This window comes from Zalophus californianus, chromosome X (assembly GCF_009762305.2).
Source record: "Zalophus californianus isolate mZalCal1 chromosome X, mZalCal1.pri.v2, whole genome shotgun sequence".
NCBI classification, from domain to species: Eukaryota; Metazoa; Chordata; class Mammalia; order Carnivora; family Otariidae; genus Zalophus; species Zalophus californianus.
Genome location: NC_045612.1, coordinates 40,118,948 through 40,141,003, shown reverse-complemented (window position 1 = coordinate 40,141,003; position 22,056 = coordinate 40,118,948). Strand labels below are relative to the sequence as shown.

Below are 22,056 nucleotides of genomic sequence, written 5' to 3'. Positions count from 1 at the left end.
ACATGGACAGTCATTTAAAAAGCTTCTTCTAAACTCTGCATTTGTTTTGGTCTCTTCCAAGTTCCTTTTCTCTCTTAGCTTGTTTTAGTTTCTGTCTTTCCCTGAATGTCTGGTAAGCTTTTGGCTGCCTGTTTGAATTTAAGCACTAGAAGGTGACTGCAAGATCTGAAGGGATGGGAACAGCTTGTTGCATGGTGAATGTCACTCTACGATAATAAGGTGGAATGCTGGGTTTTTACCGAGGGGACCCAAGTGTCAGTTCTGTGTTTTCTCTTCAGTCAGTTTCCCCTGGAAGGAATTCACGAATCTCCTGCTTCTGGCGGGGGAGGAGGGGTATTAAGCCTGGCTCCCACCATTCTGGGAGCCAAGCAAGGAAAAGTGGCTGAGGGTTTTAAGACTGCTTTTGGTACAACGTCAAAGCTCTGCGGAAAGTGAACCTCACATCTCCTGCCAGGACGAGGGAGGAGTAGTCTCTGGTCGAGTGGATCTGGGCTCTAGCTCTTCTTCATACAAACTTTCAACTGTCGGCGGCACAAAATCAGCTTGATGTCGTTGGCTTCCTGACCCAGCTTTCTCTGGTCTGTTGTTGGTTACCGCTCACCCAGCCCTTTCTAGCTTCCAAACATTTGTTGACAATCTCTCACTTGCTGGCATGTCTTTTTCCATTCTCTTTGTCTTTGTGGGTTTATGACATTTTATTCTTTGACTGTCATTTCAGTGGTATTTCATGAGAGCAGAGATAAAACATAAATTTAAACCACTGTATTTAATCATCCTCACTCACTCTTCAACTCTCTGAAATGTCTTCTGCCTAGTTTCCTGAGTGTTCTTTCCGAGGTCACCAAATGGATACCTTGTTGCTAAATCTAATCGACATTCCTTTGTTTTATCTTACTGTTTTGTCTTACTTAATCACTCAGTAACATTTGTCCCTACTGACGATGATTCCTACTTGAAATTTCTCTGCCCTTTGCTTCCATGAACACTCCTGCTTTTCTCCCTACCTACCTAGTTTCTTTTGCCTTTGGGAGCAAATCACCTTTGACTTATTCCTTTAATGCTGTTCTTTATGATTCTGTTTTAGGCTATTCTCTTCTCTCTTGAGAATCATCTGTCCAACCTAAATATCTTCATCAGCGGTTTCACACAGGGTCTGAAATTCTTGCCCACCAATAATAATTGTAATAATCTATTATGGACCAAGACTTCAGTTAAAATGAAATTTCCACTGGGAGAGTATTCCTTTCCCCTTACAAATGACACTTACCATATTGTCCTTGAGAGATAACTAATGTTGTTTTGCTTAAACATATTAAACATAGAAACACACACTTACATATACCCCGATGCCATTTTTACTCATCCTTAACTTCCCAGCCACTGTTAACATTTGGGAGTATAGTACCCCAATTTGTAGATTTTTATTTTTATTTTTTTTAAGATTTTTATTTATTTGAGAGGGAGAAAGAGTGCATGACTGAGGAGGGGCAGAGAGGAAGGGAGAAAGAATCTGAAGCAGACTCCGCACTGAGCATGGAGCCTGATTTGGGGCTTGATCCCACGACTGTGAGATCATGACCTGAGCCAAAACCAAGAGTCAGACACTTAACTGACTGAGCCACTCAGGCGCCCCTAGATATAATATATATTTCACAAACAGAAGGTCATGCTGCATATACTTCATTATACTCTATGTTTGAAACTTAACAATATATCATGAACTTGTCCCTGTCATTGGATATTATTGGATAACCTGATTTCCAGTGGCCTAGTAGTATTTCATCTTTTGATGTATAACACATTACTTAGCTCAGTCCCCATGGTTAGACAGGTAGCTTACATATGGTATGTTGAGTGCCCTTACAGTTGTATCTTTGCTTACACCTCAGTTATTTCCTTAATAAAAAATGTATGAAGTAGAACTGTGGGGTCAAAGAATATTTGCATTTTAATCTATATTGGTATTTAATGCCAAATTGATCTCCAAAATCTGTTATCAATTTCAGTCCTAATAAAATATGTAGGCATTATCTCATACAGGCATAAAAAGCTCCTATAAGAGACGATGGACTCTGAAAAACAAACTGAGGGTTCTAGAGGGGAGGGGGTGGGGGGATGGGTTAGCCTGGTGCTGGGTACTAAAGAGGACATTTTCTGCAGGGAGCACTGGGTGTTATGCACAAACAATGAATCATGGAACACTACATCAAAAACTACTGATGTAATGTATGGTGATTAACATAACAAAAAATTTTTAAGAAGCTCCTATAATTGTCATTATTTATAATCTTAAATGCTATCTCATTTTAATTTACATTTATTTGATTCCTTATGTAGTTGGGCTTTTAAATATATTTTTAAGATGTTTTATTTTTTTATTTGAGAGAGAGAGTGAGTGAGTGAGAGAGAACATAAGCCAGGGGAGAGGCAGAGGGAGAGAGAGAGAGAGAGAAGCAGGCTCCCTGCTGAGGATCCTGGGATCATGACCTGAGCCAAGGGCAGACGCTTAACTGACTGAGCCACCAAGGCATCCCGGGCTTTGCAATATATTTGTTCCCTATTTGTTTTCCTGTGGTGTGAATTAACTTTTTGTTTTATTTGTCTATGCTCCTTTCACTACTCTCCTTTTTGCTCATTCCTAAACACCTTAAAATCTGTTCTGCCCCCAGTTTTGACCCCTTCCAGTCCATCCCTGCAGCCAGCGTACTCTTCCTAAACATAAATTTGAGCCTCACTTCTCTGCCTAAAGTGCTTCAGTGGCCCACACTGCTCTCCGGATAAAGTGCAAAGCTTGCAATATGGCCCACAAGACCCTGCATGACTTTGCTAATTCTCCAGCGTTCGGGCAAGGGAGAGCGCACACATCCACATAGTCTCTGCTTACCTAACTCCTACTCACTGTGTAGGTCATTGTGTAAAATGAACTTCCTCTGGGGAGATTTCCCTTAGTGCCCAAGTCCCTGCCAGGTGGGTTTTGTGTATGTTACAGTCCCTTTGTAGCAGCACTTCTATTGCCTATTTAGTATCTTTCTCCTCCATGAACTGTGAACTTTGTGAGGGCAAGGACCACAATTGTGTGTCTCCAGTGTGCTTAGCACAGTGCCTGGCACATTGGTTGTGCTCAGTGAGTGTTGGATGGATGGATGGATGGACGGGTGGATGGATGGATGGATGGAAGAAAGAAGATTGGGGAGGCCAGGAAGAAATTTCATGAGCCAATTTTCTGCCTTAACTCTTGCCCTCTAGGGGTTGTTGTCTTCTTACTCATCAAATCCTGGAAGAGGGGCCATTCAGCGTGAGACCTGAAGATTATACTGCTAGTCTTTCATTTGTTTATTCTGGCCTACAGTTCATTCCTGAATCATCTCTATTTTCACAAACAGCCAAGAGGTCCTGTTGGTAGAAGTGTAGCAGGGTGTACATGCATGAGGATATATGTTTGTTTAACTCCTCAACCCCTTAAAACTAGTTCACCATGGAAGTTTCCTCTCTGGCCTTCTTACATTCAGTGCCTCTTCCCTTCATTCTACCTGCATATTGTTGCCAAATTAATGTTTCTTTCCATTCTGTCATTTGCATGTTCAAGGATCTTCAGTGGCTCTGGTTCAGAAGGTCTGTCACAGGGCCTCAACATGTATGCTTTGGTCAAAACTCCCTGAGAGGATTCTGATGTGTAATCATGGTTAAGAATTGCTGAAGCACAAAAAAATTTACCTAATTTTTTTTTTAAAAGAGCTGTCTAAATTGGTTCAGGGTATAGAGCTTAGAATCCAATGAACATGGATTCAGTTATATTTCTTTTTTTTTTCTGACCCTTACAGGTTGTGTGACTTTAGGCAAGTTACTTAAGCTTTCTATGTGTCATTTCTTGTTTACATTATATCTCATTGTCATTTACAAAATGTAAATAACATTTACTACACAGGATTATGGCAAGAGGTAAATTAAGCAATGTGCGTAAAGTGCATGCATGGTCTCTTCTATCTACTAAATGCTCAGTAAATGTTAGCAGCTGTGTTGTTCTTAGTCATTCCATTATTCATTCAACAATTGCTTGCCATGTGTCCAACACTGTGTTACAGACCATGGAAGATATGAGAGGTACAAAATATACACCCTGCTTTTGAGATGCTTAGTACTAGCTGGGGAGATAAAACTAGCATAGCATTATATAATCATAATAAATAATAATAAAATTAAATTCAAATGTTTTAAAAGACTGAATAAAGTACAGTATTCAGGTGAAGGCTTGAACTCAGCCCCAGCATGCTGGCTTGTTTATTAGCACAAAAAAAATAGAGGGGGAGAAAAAAAAAATCTCTCAAACTGCACTTACCAAGCCTTCAGGGGTCTAGTTTTGATGCTGCCTGCCAGATGGAAAATGATGCAGAAGGGAAAAAATCCTGTATTTACTTCTCAAAATTAAGACAGGATGGGGGAGTGTGTCTGAGGGGTGAACATATGTGAATAAATATGGTATAACCCTTAGCTGGTTCCTGATGATTGAATTTTAAATGGTTTCCATTGGAAAAGCACAGATATGATATTTTTCACTTAATGAATTAAGCCCTATGAGTCATTTATTTTCACCTTGTTGAGCCAGAAATCAAACATTGGATAAAGGTTGCAAACCGATTTTGATGTGTATTGATGGACTTTTTCTCTTTTCCAGGGTCGCTATGGCAACAGCATCTTCTCAAGTTCTGATTCCAGACATCAATTTTAATGATGCCTTTGAAAACTTTGCTTTAGATTTTTCCAGAGAAAAGAAATTGCTGGAGGGGCTAGATTATTTAACAGGTGTGAAAATACTGTGGTTTCCTTCCCATTTTAATGCTTGTCTTTTGGTGTTCTCTTACTTTAAGGTAATCGGAAAAGGACAATATTTGTAATGAAGATGCTTTTAGAACCTTTAAGACAATACATGTATCCTTTTAGATAGAATATATTTTAGCTCATGTGACAGAAAAGAAAGATGATGTGTCAAATATTTCTGGGGGCAGACGGGTATACCATCATACCTAAAGGTCAAGAAGAAACAAGACATCGCTGATGGATTTCTCCTTATGAGCCTATCAGCAATATATTGTTCCTTGTTGAGGGGGTTAGAACTCAGGTGGCAATTATGGACTATTAAAGAATGTCCCGCATAGGTACAGGTACCATTCAAATTGTTTTAAGGAAATTTGAGGATCTGGCAGATTAGGACGAAAAATGTCACAATTTTAGGAAATGAGGGATGCAAACAGCCTATGAAAAATGCTGGCTACCTTCAGGATTATTGAATGGCCACTTCGTGAGAAAAATACACATGTACAATAACTTTGCATTGTCTTATTTTTGTTAACATATTAAAATAACTGTCACTTATTGAACTACTTTATGCCAGACACTGTGTATTAATTTTATAGTATAAATATGTACCACAAATCTGTGAGGTAATGATCATCCCTTATTTCACAGACGAGGGAACACATATTAATTTGCGCTTGGCCATCCTGCCCAGAATAAATGATAAAACTTTTTTAAAATAAAGAGAAACAGGTCGAAGGTCATGCAATAAGAAAACCACGTGACCACTGGAGGTCTCAGCACGTGGCTTCCATCGAACGCTTCTTTTTTACCAAGAGAACCTCCTCGCCACGAGATGTTGAGTTGGGCAGCAAGAGTGACAATTGTTAAAATTTCAGAACAGAGAGTGTGCCTTTCTCACCTGCTTTTCCACCTTTCCTTACAGCCCCAAATCCACCATCTATCCGAGAGGAACTCTGTACTGCCTCCCATGACACCATTACAGTCCACTGGATCTCGGATGATGAGTTCAGCATCAGCTCCTATGAGCTTCAGTACACCATATTCACTGGCCAGGCTAACTTCATCAGTAAGTCATGGTGTAGTTGGGGCCTGTGGCCAGAGATAAGGAAATGTAAGGAAGCAGTAAGCTGCTCAAGATTGGCCGGGGCGCCACGAGGCAAGTGTTTGTAAGACATGTTAGGTTGTTGAGTATAGTGTTTCTCGTAGACAGTGCAAGCTCCCCCAGGGCATTGCAAAGACCATATTGCTGGGTGGACAAGCAAGGTGTGTATTTCCTTGCTGGGGCAGTCACGGGGGCCACTCCCATTTGTTTATGTAATCCTTGGCCTTTCCTCAGTTCATCCATGTCACTCTACTCACCCTGAGTCAGAACCCAGCGAAGAATTCATTCCTGGGTAGCCACGCCACCATCATTGCTGATTCTGTGTGTGTGAACATCTCTCTCCTTGGCTCTTCTTCCACTTCATTATCGTGATAAAATACATCACGCTCAAGGATGACTACTTCCTTCCCCCGGACCTATTTGTGTCAGCGACTGTAGTGATAAGCCTTCTGCCTTTGTCACTGTACCCCCTCTCCCCCCCCCTCCGAGAATGACACCAAATACAAAAAACGTGTCAGTGGGCCACAAAATGAAATCTGTTCAAAAAGCAGTCACTGAGCTCACATGTTATGGTTTCACCTTCTGATGAATTGGAGCAAGACGAGGCAGAATAGAAACTTGACTCATCGATGGCTAGATAAGAGGGACCCGGCTGTGAGTTCCCCTCCCTGTGCGGGGGAGAACTGGAAAGCAGAATTAAAACTGGCTTCAAGACCGGAACCCATTCCCACCCTAAGGTGCACCCTGGGTCCCCGCCCTAGTCCGCAGAGCTGCAAAGTAGTATTTTCTTTTACCTTTGTGCTTGTGCTTCTGTGTCTGACTTCGCAGGCCCACACGAGAGGAATTTTCCCAATGAAACCCTTCAAATAGGCTTCCTTTTCCTGTCTGGTGCCAATGCTGGGCCACATGGTGGGCTGGGGAGGTGAGAGGACATTGGGGGTCACACTCGAAAAACACTTGCCTCGTGCAGCTCCAACCTAAGCCACTTGGCCTGAGTAGCTGTGCTCCTAGGTGTTGTTTTTTGTTTTTTGTTTTTTGTTTTTTTCAGCTTACGGAGTCACACACTCTAAGGCCTCCCTGACATGCTTTCCTGCCCTTGTCTGTCTCTCTCCTGCTCTGGCAAGTCTTACAGCCAGCAACTGAGCTTCTCCTTCCTGAGAGGGGGAAGGCGGTGGTCTCCTGGGAGCTGAGACATAAGTCCAAGCAACAAAGATCTAAAGGCTGTCCTCTCCCTTTTCAAAGATATATAGTCCTTTGTAGAAGAACTTAAAGGATAATTCTTAATGGCAATAGGATCATAGCACCTTAGGATTGGAAGGAACCTTAGAAGGCCTTTAGGCTAATCTTCTTCCCTTCTATCAGGCACCCAGTGGATGATTGTCCTGTCTCTACTGGAACAGTTCCAGTTCCAGGGATGGGTAGCCCATTTCTAACAAAATAACTCATTCAGTTGTTGTGCAGCTATAAATAATTGTCAGGGCTTCCTTATGGAGGGCCTAACTCTTCCTCCTAGTAAATAACAATGACAATAAGAATTGATACGTGCATTCTGCTTTGTCATTTATAAATGCTCCCACATACATCATCTCACTGAGTCCTCATGAGTTCTGCCTTAGGCTTATGAAATAGATGATACTAATTCTATTTTATGGCTGAAGAAGCTGAGGTTCAAATGAAATGAGTTGCCCAAGGTCACAGAGCTACAAACTGATGGAGTCAAGGTTTGAACCCAAGCCTGTCAGACTTCAAGCTTAATGTTTCTTGAATTAAACCCACAGCTACTGATTAGTCCCGATCTTGCCCTTTTGTGCCTCAGTAATGAACCTGATCCATTTCTCCCATGACAGTTCTTCAGATAACTTTAGGTAGCTCGCATGTACGTCCCGTCTAAATTTTCTCCTTTCCAGGCTAAACATCCTTAGTTCTTTGAATCGCTCCTTAGGTGACATGGTTTCAGGCCCTTTACTGTCATGGTATCCTTTTTAGGAACACACTCCTGTGTGTCAAAGTGCTTTATAAAATGCACTGTCAAGGGGCGCCTGGGTGGCTCAATTGGTTAAGCGCCCGACTCTTGGTTTTGGCTTAGGTCGTGATCTCAGTGTCCTGGGATCCCGTCCCGCATTGGGCTCTGTGCTCATCATGGAGTCTGCTTGAGATTCTCTCTCCCCCTGCCTCTCCTGCTTGTGCTTTCTCTCTCTAAAATAAATGAATAAAATCTTTAAAAAATGTGCTGTCAAAAAAGTGAATACAGTACTCCAAAAGTGGTCTGACCACCACAGAAGACAGCTGGATTATTTCTCTTATACATTTGCTGATGCCCCCCAGCCCCGAACCTTTTTACTCCAGTAGTCACATTGACAACTGAGTATTGACTACTGAGCATGTAGTCACTTGGAATCCCTAGTTCTTTCAAATCCTTGATTGTCTAAACCGAAATGCAACACCTTGAATTCATCCCTGTTACATTTTGTCTGGTTAGCTTTGACTTCACTTTCCAGCCTGCCAAAATCCTTTTAAATCCAGTTTCTGCCTTCCCAGCCTGCCTTCTCTGTCTTCTTCCAGTCAAGTGGAATAGGACAGGGACAGAGCCCTGAGCAAAATTCCGTCTGGCAATGGGCAGATGAGACGAAACTATTTCAGGTGCCCCTGGGTGGCTCAGTAGGTTGAGCCTCTGACTCTTGATTGTGGCTCATGGTCATGATCTCAGGATCCTGGGATTGAGCCCCATGTTGGGCTCTGAGCTCAGCAGGGAGTCTGCTTGTCCCACTTCTCCCCCTCAAATTAAGTAAGTAAGTAAGTAAGTAAGTAAGTAAGTAAATAAATAAATAAATAAATAAAATCTTTTAAAAAAAGATGAGACTAGTTTACTGGGAATATTCATGAAGATTCAAGGTCCTAGCCTTATCTGTCGGTCTGGCCTACCACTGTTCTGCCACTGTTGATTGAACCTTGGCTCTGAGAGTTACTTTCCCTTGAGGTTTTTCCACATTTTCTCTTCTTAAACCACTTTGTTGATATACACTGATATACAACAAAAAGTTGTCCATCAACAGATGAACAGATAAAGAAAATGTGTTATGTCCATATAATAAAATATAGTTCAATCTTAAAAAAGAAGGAAATTCTGCCATTTGTGACAACATGGATGAACCTGGAGGGCATTATGCTAAGTGAAATAAGCCAGACACAGAAAGACAAATACTACGTGATACCATTTATATGAGGAATCTTAAAATAATCAAACTCCACATTTTCTTTAGCCAGAAATTTCTTCCTTGCTGACTAGAATTTTGTCTGGAGAAGCTGTTCCCCTTATTTTTCTTTTTCCTTCTCTTTTTTCCTTCCTTCCTTCCTTCCTTCCTTCCTTCCTTCCTTCCTTCCTTCCTTCCTTCCTTCCTTCCTTCCTTCCTTTTTTTAGCTTTCTCCCTTCATCTGTAACTATTTCCCCACCTCCTCTAAGATTTGGAATGGTCACAAGCCAATGTTTCCGATGATGCTGTTAGCTGAATTCAAACAGATGTTTGGCTGATTGTCTTCCCCATTACTGTCTATCTTTCCTCTATTTCAATTTTGTATTTTGCATTTTGGAAGCACTGGCTATACCCTCTGTCTGGCCAGGCAGCCTGTAACATACTGCCCCAAAGATAAAACTTCTGTTTCCTCTCCTTTTCATTTCCATGCAAATGTTCTCCACCACACATTTAGACTCGGGTTCATGGATTTCCATATTGTGGTCTTTCCTGTTTGAACAAGGTATATACTTCCATTACCAGAATTCACTTGTCAACCCCATATCACCAAGTCCCATTGATACCCAGAAAAATCCTCTTTTTACCTTTTCAAAATTTAGAAATGGTTTCAAAATTATAGAAAAGTTGTAAGAGTAGCACAAAGAATGCCCATATACTCTTTACCCAGATTCATCTGTTGTTAATATTTTGTCCCATTTCCTTTATAATTTGCTAGAAGTCCCCATCTCTCTCTATTTCTGAACCATTTGAGAGTAAATTGCATACATCATGACCTTTGACCACTAAATTCTTCAGTGTAGGTTTTCTAAGAATAAGGAAACTCTTATATAACCACAGTGTGGTTATCAACTTGAAGAGTTTTGATACAATACTTTTTCTGATTCCGCCATTCATATTCCAGTTTTGACAGTTGACCCAATAACACCCTTTATAACGTATAAAGGACCTGATATTGTCCTTTAGAGTCGAGGATCGGGTATTGCACTTAAATTGTCATTATCCCTAGGCCCCTTTAATCTGGAACACTTCCTCAGCCTTTCTTTGTCTTTAACGACATTGACATCTAAAATCCCTTTTTATTTCTTTATTATACTGTCCCTTATTTTGGGTCCCTCTGATGTTTCCTCACGATTTATATTCAAATTATGCATTCATGGCTGGAAGACTGCATCGGAGATGTTGCATCCTCCTTAGGACGTCACATCTGGAGGCATGTGATATCCACTTGCCCTTCGTTGGGGATGCTAATTTTGTTCAGCTGGTCGAAGGCGTTGCTGGGTTTCTTCACCACGTAGTTACTATTTTTCTTTTTGCTACTAATAAGCAGTCCATGTGGTCATGTGGTGATACTTTGAGATAATGAAAATGTCCTGCTTCCTCATCAAACCCATCCCGCCCCCACTCCTGTTTTAGCATCAGTCAAAAATTCTGCCTGGTCCAGTCTTTACTCTGATGATTGCAAAATGATGATTTTCCAAATGAACGTTCCCTCCCCCATTTACTAGTTGGCACTCTGCATTCTACTGTAAGCAAAAGCCCCACCCTCTATTTATCTACTACTCAGTATGGACTCATAAATTCTCTTTCTTTAGTGGTTTATAATTCTTCACTGCCCTTGCTTATTTTGATGCTCAGGTTGTCCAGATTGAGCCAGTAAGGACCGTTTAAGCTGACTCCTGGGTCCTTAAATTCTCCCATCATTTTCTTGAGCACTTTACTTCTAGCAGAACAAAAGATTCTAGGCTCCTATTGACCTTATCCTGCCCCAGCCTTGAAATCAGCCATTTTTCCAAGGAACCCTGGTTCCTTTTAACGGGAGGATGTTATTAGAGAACAAGATCTGGGTACTAGAAACACACACATGTACCCGTGTATGTATACATATGCACGCGCATAATATTCAGACGCACACACCTAACGTACGTGCACATATGGATACACACACACATCTATAGAACTCAAGAGTTCATAACAGTACCTCCAATTCCAGTCCATCCCCACAGGTTCTTTCTTGCCTTCCCCCGTTCCATATTGGTACGTTCCGACTTCCACAGTGAGAACCCTGGCTCCCAACGACATCAACACACGTGCTCATTTGCTTAATCCCGTAATGTATCTAACAGTTTCAGAAGTGCTTTGCCCATACCATGACAGAAACAAACAACAGTTCAGGATTTGTTTTCAGTCCTCCTCCTTCCCCCTTCCCCTTGGTGTGGTGGTTTTTCATCTGAAGTGCAGTTGGGTTCATTTGTTTCACTTCCCTTCAGTTTTCGTCCCCACTCTTCCCATTCGTATTGATTTAATTGTGCTTTTCTGAATTCATAAGGCAACAGGGTGTTTCCCAAAGGGGAAATGAGACAGAAAAGGTGTATTCAAACAAGTACCCTTCTCTCTCCTCTCTTTTTAATCCCATGCCCCTACCGCTCTCCCTTTGCCCGCCAACTTCAAATATATGTACGTTCTCTTATTTGCCTTTCTTTCTTAAAAAAAAAAAGCATACTATCCATGCTCTGCAATTTGCTTTTTTTCAACTAACAGTATACCCTGAAAATCATTCCATATCAGTTAATTGAGATCTTCCTCATTCTTTTTCATAGCTACATAGTACTTCGTTGTGAAGTTCGGTCTTTTGTATTGTTAGAAGCATATGTGGAAGACCATTTATTTCTCTCTTTGTATTAAAATTCAGTGTGTAGTTTATGATTCATACTGTGAATTGGTACATGGATAACCAAGCCCTCCAATATTATTCCTGGCCCTTATCTTTCTTCTCTTTTCATGAGCATGACTGAGCATCTTCACCAGTTACTCTTTCTAGAACATCTCTGTTTGCTCTCCATTATGCTTCTTTTTCTGGTTTTATTTGAGGCTTTTTCAACTTCCCACCAAATTCATTATAAAGCTCTCATGATCAGATCTCTTTCAAAACACTCATGATTATTATTTTTTTCTAAAACACTCATGATTATTTTTAATTTTCAGCCTCACTAATTCCTTTACGAGTGCTGCATAGAAGTGACTAAATTCACTGCTCATTTTCCTTGCCCATTCCTTTGCATGCTTTGCTAGAATGGTGGTTAAAAAGCAGTAAACTGATTGAAGAGCAGATAACAGAACAGAGAAGTCTCGATAATTCATAAACCAGAACGTCAACCCCTCTTTTACTCACAGTTAGCCAAATACATGTTTTTAATTATGCACATTTTTCTCTGTTTAAGTCAGTGTTTATGGTCCAAAGAGTTTCGAAAGCAGAAACCTAGATCTCTGAGTTTGGGAGGGAAGAAGGTTCCAGGCAACAGTGTGTTCCTGGACCACCCAACCTCAAATGGGTATTAGAACCAGGAAGGGGCAAAAATGGGTAGTGTCAAGTGAGGAGACGGTAATGTTTGCTTTGGTTCTCATGCCATCCCCTTGGCTTCCTTATGATACCTCGGAGCCCAGGAGGGGGTGGGAGAGATGAGCCATAAGCCCTGAAAACTTCGCTACCTTGCAGGGACAAAGCAACGTTGTGTCCACCTCATGAATTGTCCCAGAGTGGAGAGCGCAGTGGACTAGGGTGAGAGACCAGGGTTATACTCAGCACCATCACCATCTGTCTGTGGCCTTGGGCAAGTCACTTTTCTTCTCTCAATCCTAGTTTCCCATTTGTAAAATGAGGGAAATAGGGCGTGTAGGTGTCCTGTTGGCTCTGAGATTCCATGTTCCTGTGCTCTCTGCCCAGCGCCTCTCCATCCATACCAGGCCAGGCTCAGCTGTCAGAGGATTGGACCTTGGCTGTAAAGATCCAGAGACTCCATAAAAGTGATGATTCTGAGACTTTTCTAGAGTGGCCTTTCCCATATTATCGGGCAGAAAACTGAAGCCACCTAACTTTCACTAGTGGTGGCATTCAACTGCCAGAGGCAAGGAGCCTGGTGTAAGCCTAGCTCCGTGGGAGGAAAGAGACAGAAGATATTTAGCTCACTCTGTCTCCTGGGACTCAAAAGAAACAAAATGAAATTCACTTTTTTTTTTTTTTTTTTTTTTTTTTTGGTGGTGGTAGCGGAGGTTGGGGCGGGGGGGTTTTTGATGAATTTTCAATGTTCTTCTCATCCTATCTCTATTACCTCCTGGTTAATGTCCTTGTCTCTATCCCCCTCCACAGGCCTGTACAATTCAGTGGATAGCTGGATGATTGTGCCCAACATTAAACAGAACCACTACACAGTGCATGGACTTCAGAGCGGGACCCGCTACATCTTCATTGTTAAAGCCATAAACCAAGCAGGCAGCCGGAACAGTGAACCCACCCGACTAAAAACAAATAGTACGTTGGGGTGATTCCAAAAGGAGAGCTCCGTTTTCCCCTCCGCAGGGACTCACAGCAGTGCAAGAGAGCAGAGGCACTGAGTAGAGGAGCTTTAATAGTTTATGCTTTGGGCACAGGGTTTGTTGGTGCCCTTGGGAAATACATGAACACAAAGATATGTACAAAGTATATGTAGTAGTAGCTGGTATTTGGGGAGGGTGTTAGTAAAGTAAAGGGTTTTTCTCTGCACCCCATCCCATGCTAGGGGAACAGTTGTGTAAGACAGTACTTTGGAATAATCTGGTAGACTCCTGCAGAGAAGCCATCCATACCTGATAGGAATGCTTCTGACCTAAGGTGACTGGAAATCCAACTAACTCGGCTTAACAAATAGTATTTTTTTTTTTCTCTCTTTCTCACATAGCAAGAAGTTTGAAGGTAGGCAGTTCGGGGCTGGTGCAGCAGCTAGTTCCGTGATGTTGTAACAGACCCAAGCTCCTTCTCCCTTTGGGTATTGACTTACTGTCACATGGCCACAATATGGCCCTTGCAACCTCCAGATGCCACATTTCCTTTTAAGATAGGAAGAGGGGGAGAGGGTTGGTGCATAGGATGGCTCTCTCGTCTATGGGGAAAGCCTGGCACTTTTTCCACAAGTGTCCTCAACCCTGTCTGACTTCTGTTTCCATCTACTTCCATCTTATTAGCCACCCCTAGCAGCAAGAGAGGCTAGAATATTTCGCTTTTCTAGCCTCTATGGTGAAAGAGGAGACGGGGGAGTGTGTTCGCCAACAGTGTCTGCCATGGACCCATTTTGTATAATACAGCTCTTGCCATACCCAGCAGTTGGATTCTAGTCATTTGTTTCATCATCTGGTTATAAGGAATCCTCTGTCACGAATGATCCTACACAACAAATGTTTTCTCTGATCATTCCTGATGCATCAGTCACTCTAACGAAGTTACCTAATCATATGTTATTTGTAACATTGATTACAATGTAATTGTAACATTTCTACCCCATTGTAAGAGGGTAGAAAGATGGTCTTCACTGAGTTCTTCTTGTTTTTTTTTTTTGTTCTGCCACCAACCAGCAATTACCTCATCAGTTCCCCTCACTTTGTCTCACCTCAAATACTCCTTCCCCTAAGACCTACTCAAATCCCAAGCCAACCACTGAAATAAAGCAGAATACAAAACATACCTGAGAACATGAAAGCCTGAGAGCCCCCTCTTAATTTGATAACCCGTTGAGGGAGGCAGCTTATTCTTCTTTTATTGAAAATGGTGGCTTCAGGCCCTACTTCCTTAATATAATCCAAATAGCAGCCAACTTGCACTGGCCCAAGAATGATCATCCTATCAAGAATCCCCTGGTAGCGATAGTCCTGGAGGACAGAGATGGCATTCTTAAATACTTTCCCATGCATTGTCTTTTTTTGTTTTTTTTTTTACTTTTTTTCAGGCCAACCCTTTAAACTGGATCCCAAAATGACTCACAAGAAGTTGAAGATCTCCAATGATGGGCTGCAGATGGAGAAGGATGAGAGCTCTCTGAAGAAGAGCCATACCCCGGAGAGGTTTAGTGGCACAGGCTGCTATGGAGCAGCAGGAAACATATTCATTGACAGTGGCTGCCACTACTGGGAGGTGGTCATGGGTTCCTCCACCTGGTGAGTGGATCCCACTTTTATTTTTTCTCCTCCTTTTTTCCTGCCATTAGTTTCCTGGGAGATCCAGGTCCATAGCACGAACATAGTACCCGTAGGTCAGGGTTAAGAGGCAGGTGATGAAAACCATGCCTAGAAAAATTGGCCAGCTTTTACAAAAACAAAAATATAAAATCTTGTGAAATACACCGGGCCAGGAGTTGGAAATTCCTCCAGCACTCTAACTGCTGACTTCATAAAGCTCTCATGCTATCAACATTATGGGTCTAAATGTAAACTATTTAGTAAAGGAAGAAGCATGCATCAGATTTCTTATATATCCCACATGGTGCCTAGCACCACTCAGCTCATTAATAAGTGTTTATTTCTCTCTCCTTTCAACGGTCTCACAGGTATGCAATTGGTATTGCCTACAAATCAGCTCCCAAGAATGAATGGATTGGCAAGAATGCCTCCTCGTGGGTCTTCTCTCGATGCAATAGTAACTTTGTAGTGAGACATAACAACAAGGAAATGCTGGTGGATGTGCCCCCACAGTTGAAACGTCTCGGGGTTCTTCTGGATTACGACAACAACATGCTGTCTTTCTATGACCCAGCTAACTCTCTCCATCTTCATACTTTTGACGTGACCTTCATTCTTCCAGTTTGCCCAACATTCACAATCTGGAACAAATCCCTAATGATCCTGTCCGGCTTGCCTGCCCCAGATTTTATTGATTACCCTGAGCGGCAGGAATGCAACTGCAGGCCTCAAGAATCCCCTTATGTTTCCGGGATGAAAGCTTGCCATTAAGTTTCCAGAGAGTGTATAAGTCACTGGCTCTCCAGTCCAGCAGTTCTTCCCCTCCTAAACCTCAGTTAGTGTCCAATATACAAGATACAAAATAAAGTTCATCTGAAGCATCCAAAATAACTAGATATTATAGATTTAATTTTCGTGCACTAACGCTTGTATTCGAATTAATGTATTGAGTCTCTCAGAACGAATTCTCTGAGGAGTCTGGGTTCAAGCCATTGGAGGAGAAATTTAGAGAATACCTCTCTTATCATTGGAGAATTAAAAATTCCCAGTGATTTAGGAGTATAGATGATATTGGAAGGAATTAGGATAATTCTAAGTAAATAATGTAGAAAGATGCTCTGAACAAGGGGCTAGCCAGCCGGAAAGGTGTGTGTGTGGAGGGTGTCAGCCTTTCTGGCACCGGCCCGTTTGGCCAAGTAGAATTTTGAAGTGTCGAAGGATCACATATTATATGTAGTTTTTGATAAAAAGCCTACAATCAAGGATTTATTATACGAAGAACATGTATGTGTATATATAACATATATATAAAATGAATAAATAATATATGTTATGTATTCATTTTATAATTATATATACATAATAAATTTTTTGATTTGCTCATTTGAGTGAGAAACATACTGGAAGGAAAAATAAGTTATATCATTCATTTTTGTCCCCTAAAGGGAACATCATCAAAATCAGGCAACATTTCCTCCCTCCCTCCATTCATCCGTCCCCTTCTCCCTCCTGTCACACACACATGTGCAATAATGACATAGATGGTGGGAAGAGCTCTAAATTGGATTAGGAGAGATTGGGGGACAAGATTGCACAAGAGATGCTATTGCTGGATAGAAAATTGATCCAAGCAGAAGCACAGTTTCACTGAGGCTACTTAATGGAGGAGGTTCCTTTGAATTGTTTAAAAATTCCGTCACAGAATGTCTCAAAGAAATACCGTTTTATTACTCTCAAATACATACAGTTACTAGAATTAGGCTAAAAAAAAAGAGTTGCATAATGGTTGTTCTTTAGGAACTTTATTTACTTAATCAGTAAGAATGGAGTGTTCTAGATCAAACAACCATTTGCATATAAATGTGCTTGTATTTTCGGATAAAACACTTCTGAAGTGCTTCAGAATGCCGGAGAACAGTCTGTTTTCCTAAACAGGTTGAAGAATTGTTCCTCTTGCGATCTTGTTTACACTAGTCATCTGCTTAGCGGACCCTTCAGTGGCAAATGCAAATATAACTTTCATCCCTCCCAGTCTTCCTCGCTATTGTTGAAGGGCATCAAGTTTTACGGTCTGTGCTTTTGTCAGTTCCACTGCAGGGACTGGGGATGTCAGAACCAGAGCTTTCTCCTTCCCAGGAGATAAGTCCACCTCAAGGAGTCTGCTTCTCGGGAGTTGCAAAAATACTACTTTTGTACAAAGCAGTAGCTGTCCCAAGCCACCAGACGAGCCTTGAAACAATGCCAAAACGTCTCCCCTCTTCCTTCCGACCACCTCGGTGGACATTCATTCATTCATTCATTCATTCAACAAACTACTAGATGCTGGGTACCACTCTGCTGCTGATGTATTGATAAAAACACGTCCCTTGCTGTCAAATGCCTTACTATTCTGTAGGAGAGACAAAGTATCTATATAAATCCCCTAAATAACAGCTTTGTATTGTTTGTTCACCTAACAGGGAAAGCAAGACTGATGCGCATACAGATGGCAGGCTCAAACTTACGTTATCTAGCAGCAACATCCGCCTTTTGGTTGAAAAAACTGTATGTCATTTTTGCTAATTAGGAAAGGAGCAACCTCAGTCAGATCCAGCAGTGCCGGGAGCTAGCTTGCTGCCGTGGAAAGCCTTTGGACTAACATAATCCTAGTTCTTCTGCCATTTCCTAGCGGTGTGACCTAGGGTAAGCACTTCACTTCTTCGGGCCTCTGTTTCCTCTTCTGTAAAATAATACCTACCTCACAAGGCTGTTGCAAAGATTTCAAAAGATAGCACATGTAAACTGCCTAGCACAGCACCTGGCATGTAGTGAAGTGCGCAAGAAATATTAACCTCCTCCTCCCGGCCCCGGTCCCGGCCCCAGTACGGTGTAGTGGTGCTTTAAAACGATGCCTTTCATTTCTCAGTTACTCTGGTCTCTCCTCGAGGGCTCAGCCCCCAGTTTTTAAACAAAAGAAATGATTTCCCCACCCCCCCCCCTTCAGAAAACCTCTCACTGGCTCCCATAGCATTCAGTAGAAGGTCCCATTTACTTAGGGTTTGGCCTTTCAGGTCCCCGTTTGCTTTCCCAGCTTCATCCTTTGCCACTTTCCTCCTTCCACTTGTTACTCTAGACAAGGTCAACTCTTCATACAAGTTGTTCTCTGGGCCTGGAATAGAAACATTCCTAACAGTTCTGATGCCCAGAGTGAACAGGAATTGTTCTGACATTGAGGGAATCGTGTGAAAATGCTATAAATGCAGAACACACCCCCTCCACCCCAGTCCAATTCCCTTTACCTTATCCTCGGGGCTCCCCAGCTATTCATTTTTTTGTGCCCTTTAGGTTTTAGTGGCCTGGGACAAAGCTTCAATTTCCCCTCCTTACATTTGACCCTAGCCTAGACTACCTTTCCCCACCCCGCCCCTCTCAACCAGATTGACTCCTGACCCTCTCCCCCTGCCCCTAGCCTGGGGTATGTTCTCATCTGAGCTCTCATGGCACCCTGAGCGTTCCCCATCCCCTTCTCAGCAATAATCACCTTGTATAGAGTGTTTTTCGAAGTGTGGTCCTCAGACTGCCTGTTAGAGTCACCTTTGGTGTTTGTTAAAACAATTGATCCTAGACCCCACTCCTGATCTACTTAATTGGACTATCTGGGCACATAAGTGGAATTTTACATTTTGAACAAGTTCCCAGGTAATTCTGATGCACACAAAAGTTTAATGTATAATAATCATCTTCCCTACTAGACTGTGAATACCTTGAGGGCAGGGACTGTGTCTTTTGTTGTTGTATTTTTTAATACTCGGCATGGTGCGTGGAACAGAGTGGTTGCCTGACTAATGTTTATTGAATGAATGTATGAATGACGAATGAATAAGCAAAGTTTCCCTGTTGTACTCTGATATCCATACCGGTGTTTGTTATTTCCTGGGCAGAAAAGCTTGGTTACTTCTCCATTTGGGCTATGTTAATATTATTTTGCAAATGTCCCAGGACTCACACATATAAATGACTATTGTCTGCCTCAGAAGCTCTTTGGAAGTTAACTTGGGGAATTGTCTAGAGCATGTGGCACTATTCTTTTCAAGAACTTTCCAATCTTTTCAAACTTCGTTCTTTGAAGGTGGATTTAAGTTTGGGCTATAGCCAAAAATCACTCAGAGCTTAACCTACTGAATAATGCAGGAAATTAAACTGGGTTTGAGGTAAGCAATGACGTTTCTGAGCCAAATAATGAACAGTGCTTTCCAAGAAACAACATGGTGGTAAAGTACACCTGTGGGGGTGTGGTGAGTCCCGGAGACTGCAAGGCTTTCATAGATAGTGGCAAGGCCAGGGACCTTATTGACTGCCTCTAGCTAAATAAACCCAGTTGGACAAAGGGACCTGTATTTAACATCTTCAAGGAAGGTGACGCCCTCAGTTTTCATTGTTGTTGCCCTACTCAATCTATTCCCCTACAGTCCTTTCTGCTAGCAAATTATTCTTTCTGTCTGCAATTTATGCTTGTTTCCACTTTTTTATATTGTCTTATTGAAGAAAGCACAAAATTAATCAAAATAAAGTTAAACCTGTTTTGAGAATATGACAGAAATTTTAATGCCACATTGGAGTTGTGACTACTTGTAAGTAAGAATTGCTGCATCTGTATGTGTTTTTATCATGTAATTCCATTGTGTAACTTTGGATGCAGTGAAATTCAGATTTCAGCAAAATCACTTTTATGTTCTTTTCAGCTTAAATACACTAGGTGAATTTTCTAAGCTTCCATGGTTTACATATTTATATATGACTACCTGGATGGAGCAATCCATGGATGGACTTTTTGATAAGCTCAAATATTTGATACCCTTTCCTCTACAGAATGGAAATGTGAGGCTGACAGATAAGAACCACTCCCATGCTTATTTCAATTCCTGAAGCCAATTGCAGCCTTGGAGCCGTTGTCTGTATTTGGCTGTGTATTACAAGTTGGCCAGGTGGACTGCCATCAGGGCAGGTAAAACTGCCTTTTACGGTCTGGTCTGCCAGCTTCAGACATATACTGTGTTGTTGTTGTTGGCTAGAATATTTATTAGACTATTGTCGGACTATTTTTTATTAAATATTTTATCCCAGGCTTGTTTGTACTGGGAGCTCTGGACCAATAGTGTCTCTCCTAGTGACAGAAATCTGAGCATCTGTGGATTACACAGCCTCATCCTTCTAAAATATCCCAGCCATCCAAAATGCTATATTATGAATTAAATAAATATATATGTATTCATGAGTTCTCGATTGTCTTTCACTGGAGTTTAAATTGGGGGAAGATGAAAAGAAAGATGGCCATGGGTTACTGGAATTGTCTAAATGACTTGGGGGAAATCAGATATCATATAAAAGGTAGAGATCTGGGCAGAGAAGATCCAGGGGGTCCAGAAATTGGGATCCAATCATGAAGACTGGTTTCAGGAGCAGACAACAGTCAGGAAGAGTAAAGAAATGAAGGTATAAGGCCCAAAGAGACATGCACATTACTTTTTAGGGATTGAAGCAGAAACTGGGAATTAAGGAATAACAAAGAAAATCCCACAGCTGGAACCTATTGGTTAAGGTCCAAGGAGGGCCAGAAGTGACTTGAAACAGGTTGTCAGAACAAGGGCCTATAGAAATGATGGCCCCAACACAAGAAGATTAAAATATAAAAGAGACAAGAATTTGGAATATCAGGGCCTTAGTGTTCTAACTGGAGAGCAACCTAGGCAAAGGCCAAATATGGGGTTATTACCCACAGCTAAGATTGAGATGTGACATTTGGAAAGTCTGGTTCTATTTGATAGGCTAGGCCAGAGAAGATATGGGGTTCTTTATGTTCCCCTACCTAGGAATAGGGTTCCTCCTGGAGTCCCAGTGAAACTGAGCCTGTAGGTGGGGGTGAGGTGATCTGTTTATAAAGATTAGGAGTAACGGAGGCCATCAAGTAGGTTGTTACATGGACATTGGAAATGTATACAGCATGATAGCTAATGAGAATGACTCTCCTCCACTGTGAATTTCCAGGGGTGGAGGATCAAGGCGGTCTTCCTGTAACTGTTGGGCACGATACGCAAATTACAACTGTGACTGGCCTGGATGGGTCATTCAAGAGGCATTCATTGTGTTCCCAGTATTCCTCTCATTTGTCTGGGGGACATACTAACATGGAAAAAGTATTCCTAACATTTATAATCTAGTGGGGCATCCAATTCAATAATTCATCCCAGATAGTTTTTAACCTACAAACTCAAATTACTCATGGTAGCTGAAAAAGGAAGCCTTTACAGAAGACACAGGGGTGAGAGTAGAAGCTCTTACCAGACTTGTACCTAAGACATACATAGTAAATGCTGATTGAATAGAAACAGAACCTGGTAAGCAGAATGACAAGCAGGCCACCTTGTACACTATGAAGTTTGTCTTAGGTGAACCTCACAGCACCACTTGTATAATCCCTCTTGGGCACATATCTCTGGTCCAGCATCCCCACAATTTCCTCTTTGTAACAGGCAACCGTTCTTTAAGGCCAGTCTTCTTCAAAGGGAATAACTAGAAAACTAATAAATTAGCCATCGATAATGTGCTAATGGAGGAGGATGGGGAAAATTCACACCTCTTCCAGCTTCCCACTCTACCTCTTCCTTCCTTCTCAGAAAATAAGAAAATGTTAACAAGAGCCTTCTAGGGACAATGCTTTTGTTGTCCAATCTGGGGGTTTGGACAAGGTGGGGAGGGCAAGCTGTAGACTTGCAGGTTTGAAAGGGTCAGCCAGCAATGCTCTGGCAGGCTTGTAGGGGACATATTTGGGTTGTCTTTAACTCTACTTACTGTCAGGTTAGCCTTGTTCACAGAATGCAGAGGATCTGCTACTTCTCCAGCCAGACTGAAGTCCCAGAAAATGGAATT

General features: G+C 41.8%; 1 protein-coding gene across 5 annotated transcripts in view; it reads left to right on the top strand.

The window, feature by feature from the left end:
* Positions 1-20,401, top strand: part of MID2 (midline 2) — a 97,547-nt gene extending 77,146 nt beyond the window's left edge. For 3 of the 5 annotated variants that reach the window (XM_027608255.2, XM_027608257.2, XM_027608254.2), the window contains 5 exons: positions 4,673-4,800; positions 5,738-5,971; positions 13,313-13,474; positions 14,922-15,129; positions 15,519-20,401. In XM_027608255.2, the coding sequence (XP_027464056.1) occupies positions 4,673-4,800; positions 5,738-5,971; positions 13,313-13,474; positions 14,922-15,129; positions 15,519-15,921 (1,135 nt within the window). In that variant the 3' untranslated portion in view covers positions 15,922-20,401. The remainder of the gene's footprint in view (positions 1-4,672; positions 4,801-5,737; positions 5,972-13,312; positions 13,475-14,921; positions 15,130-15,518) is intronic. The other 2 variants (XM_027608258.2, XM_027608256.2) reach the window with 1 other exon arrangement.
* Positions 20,402-22,056: the final 1,655 nt, after the last annotated feature.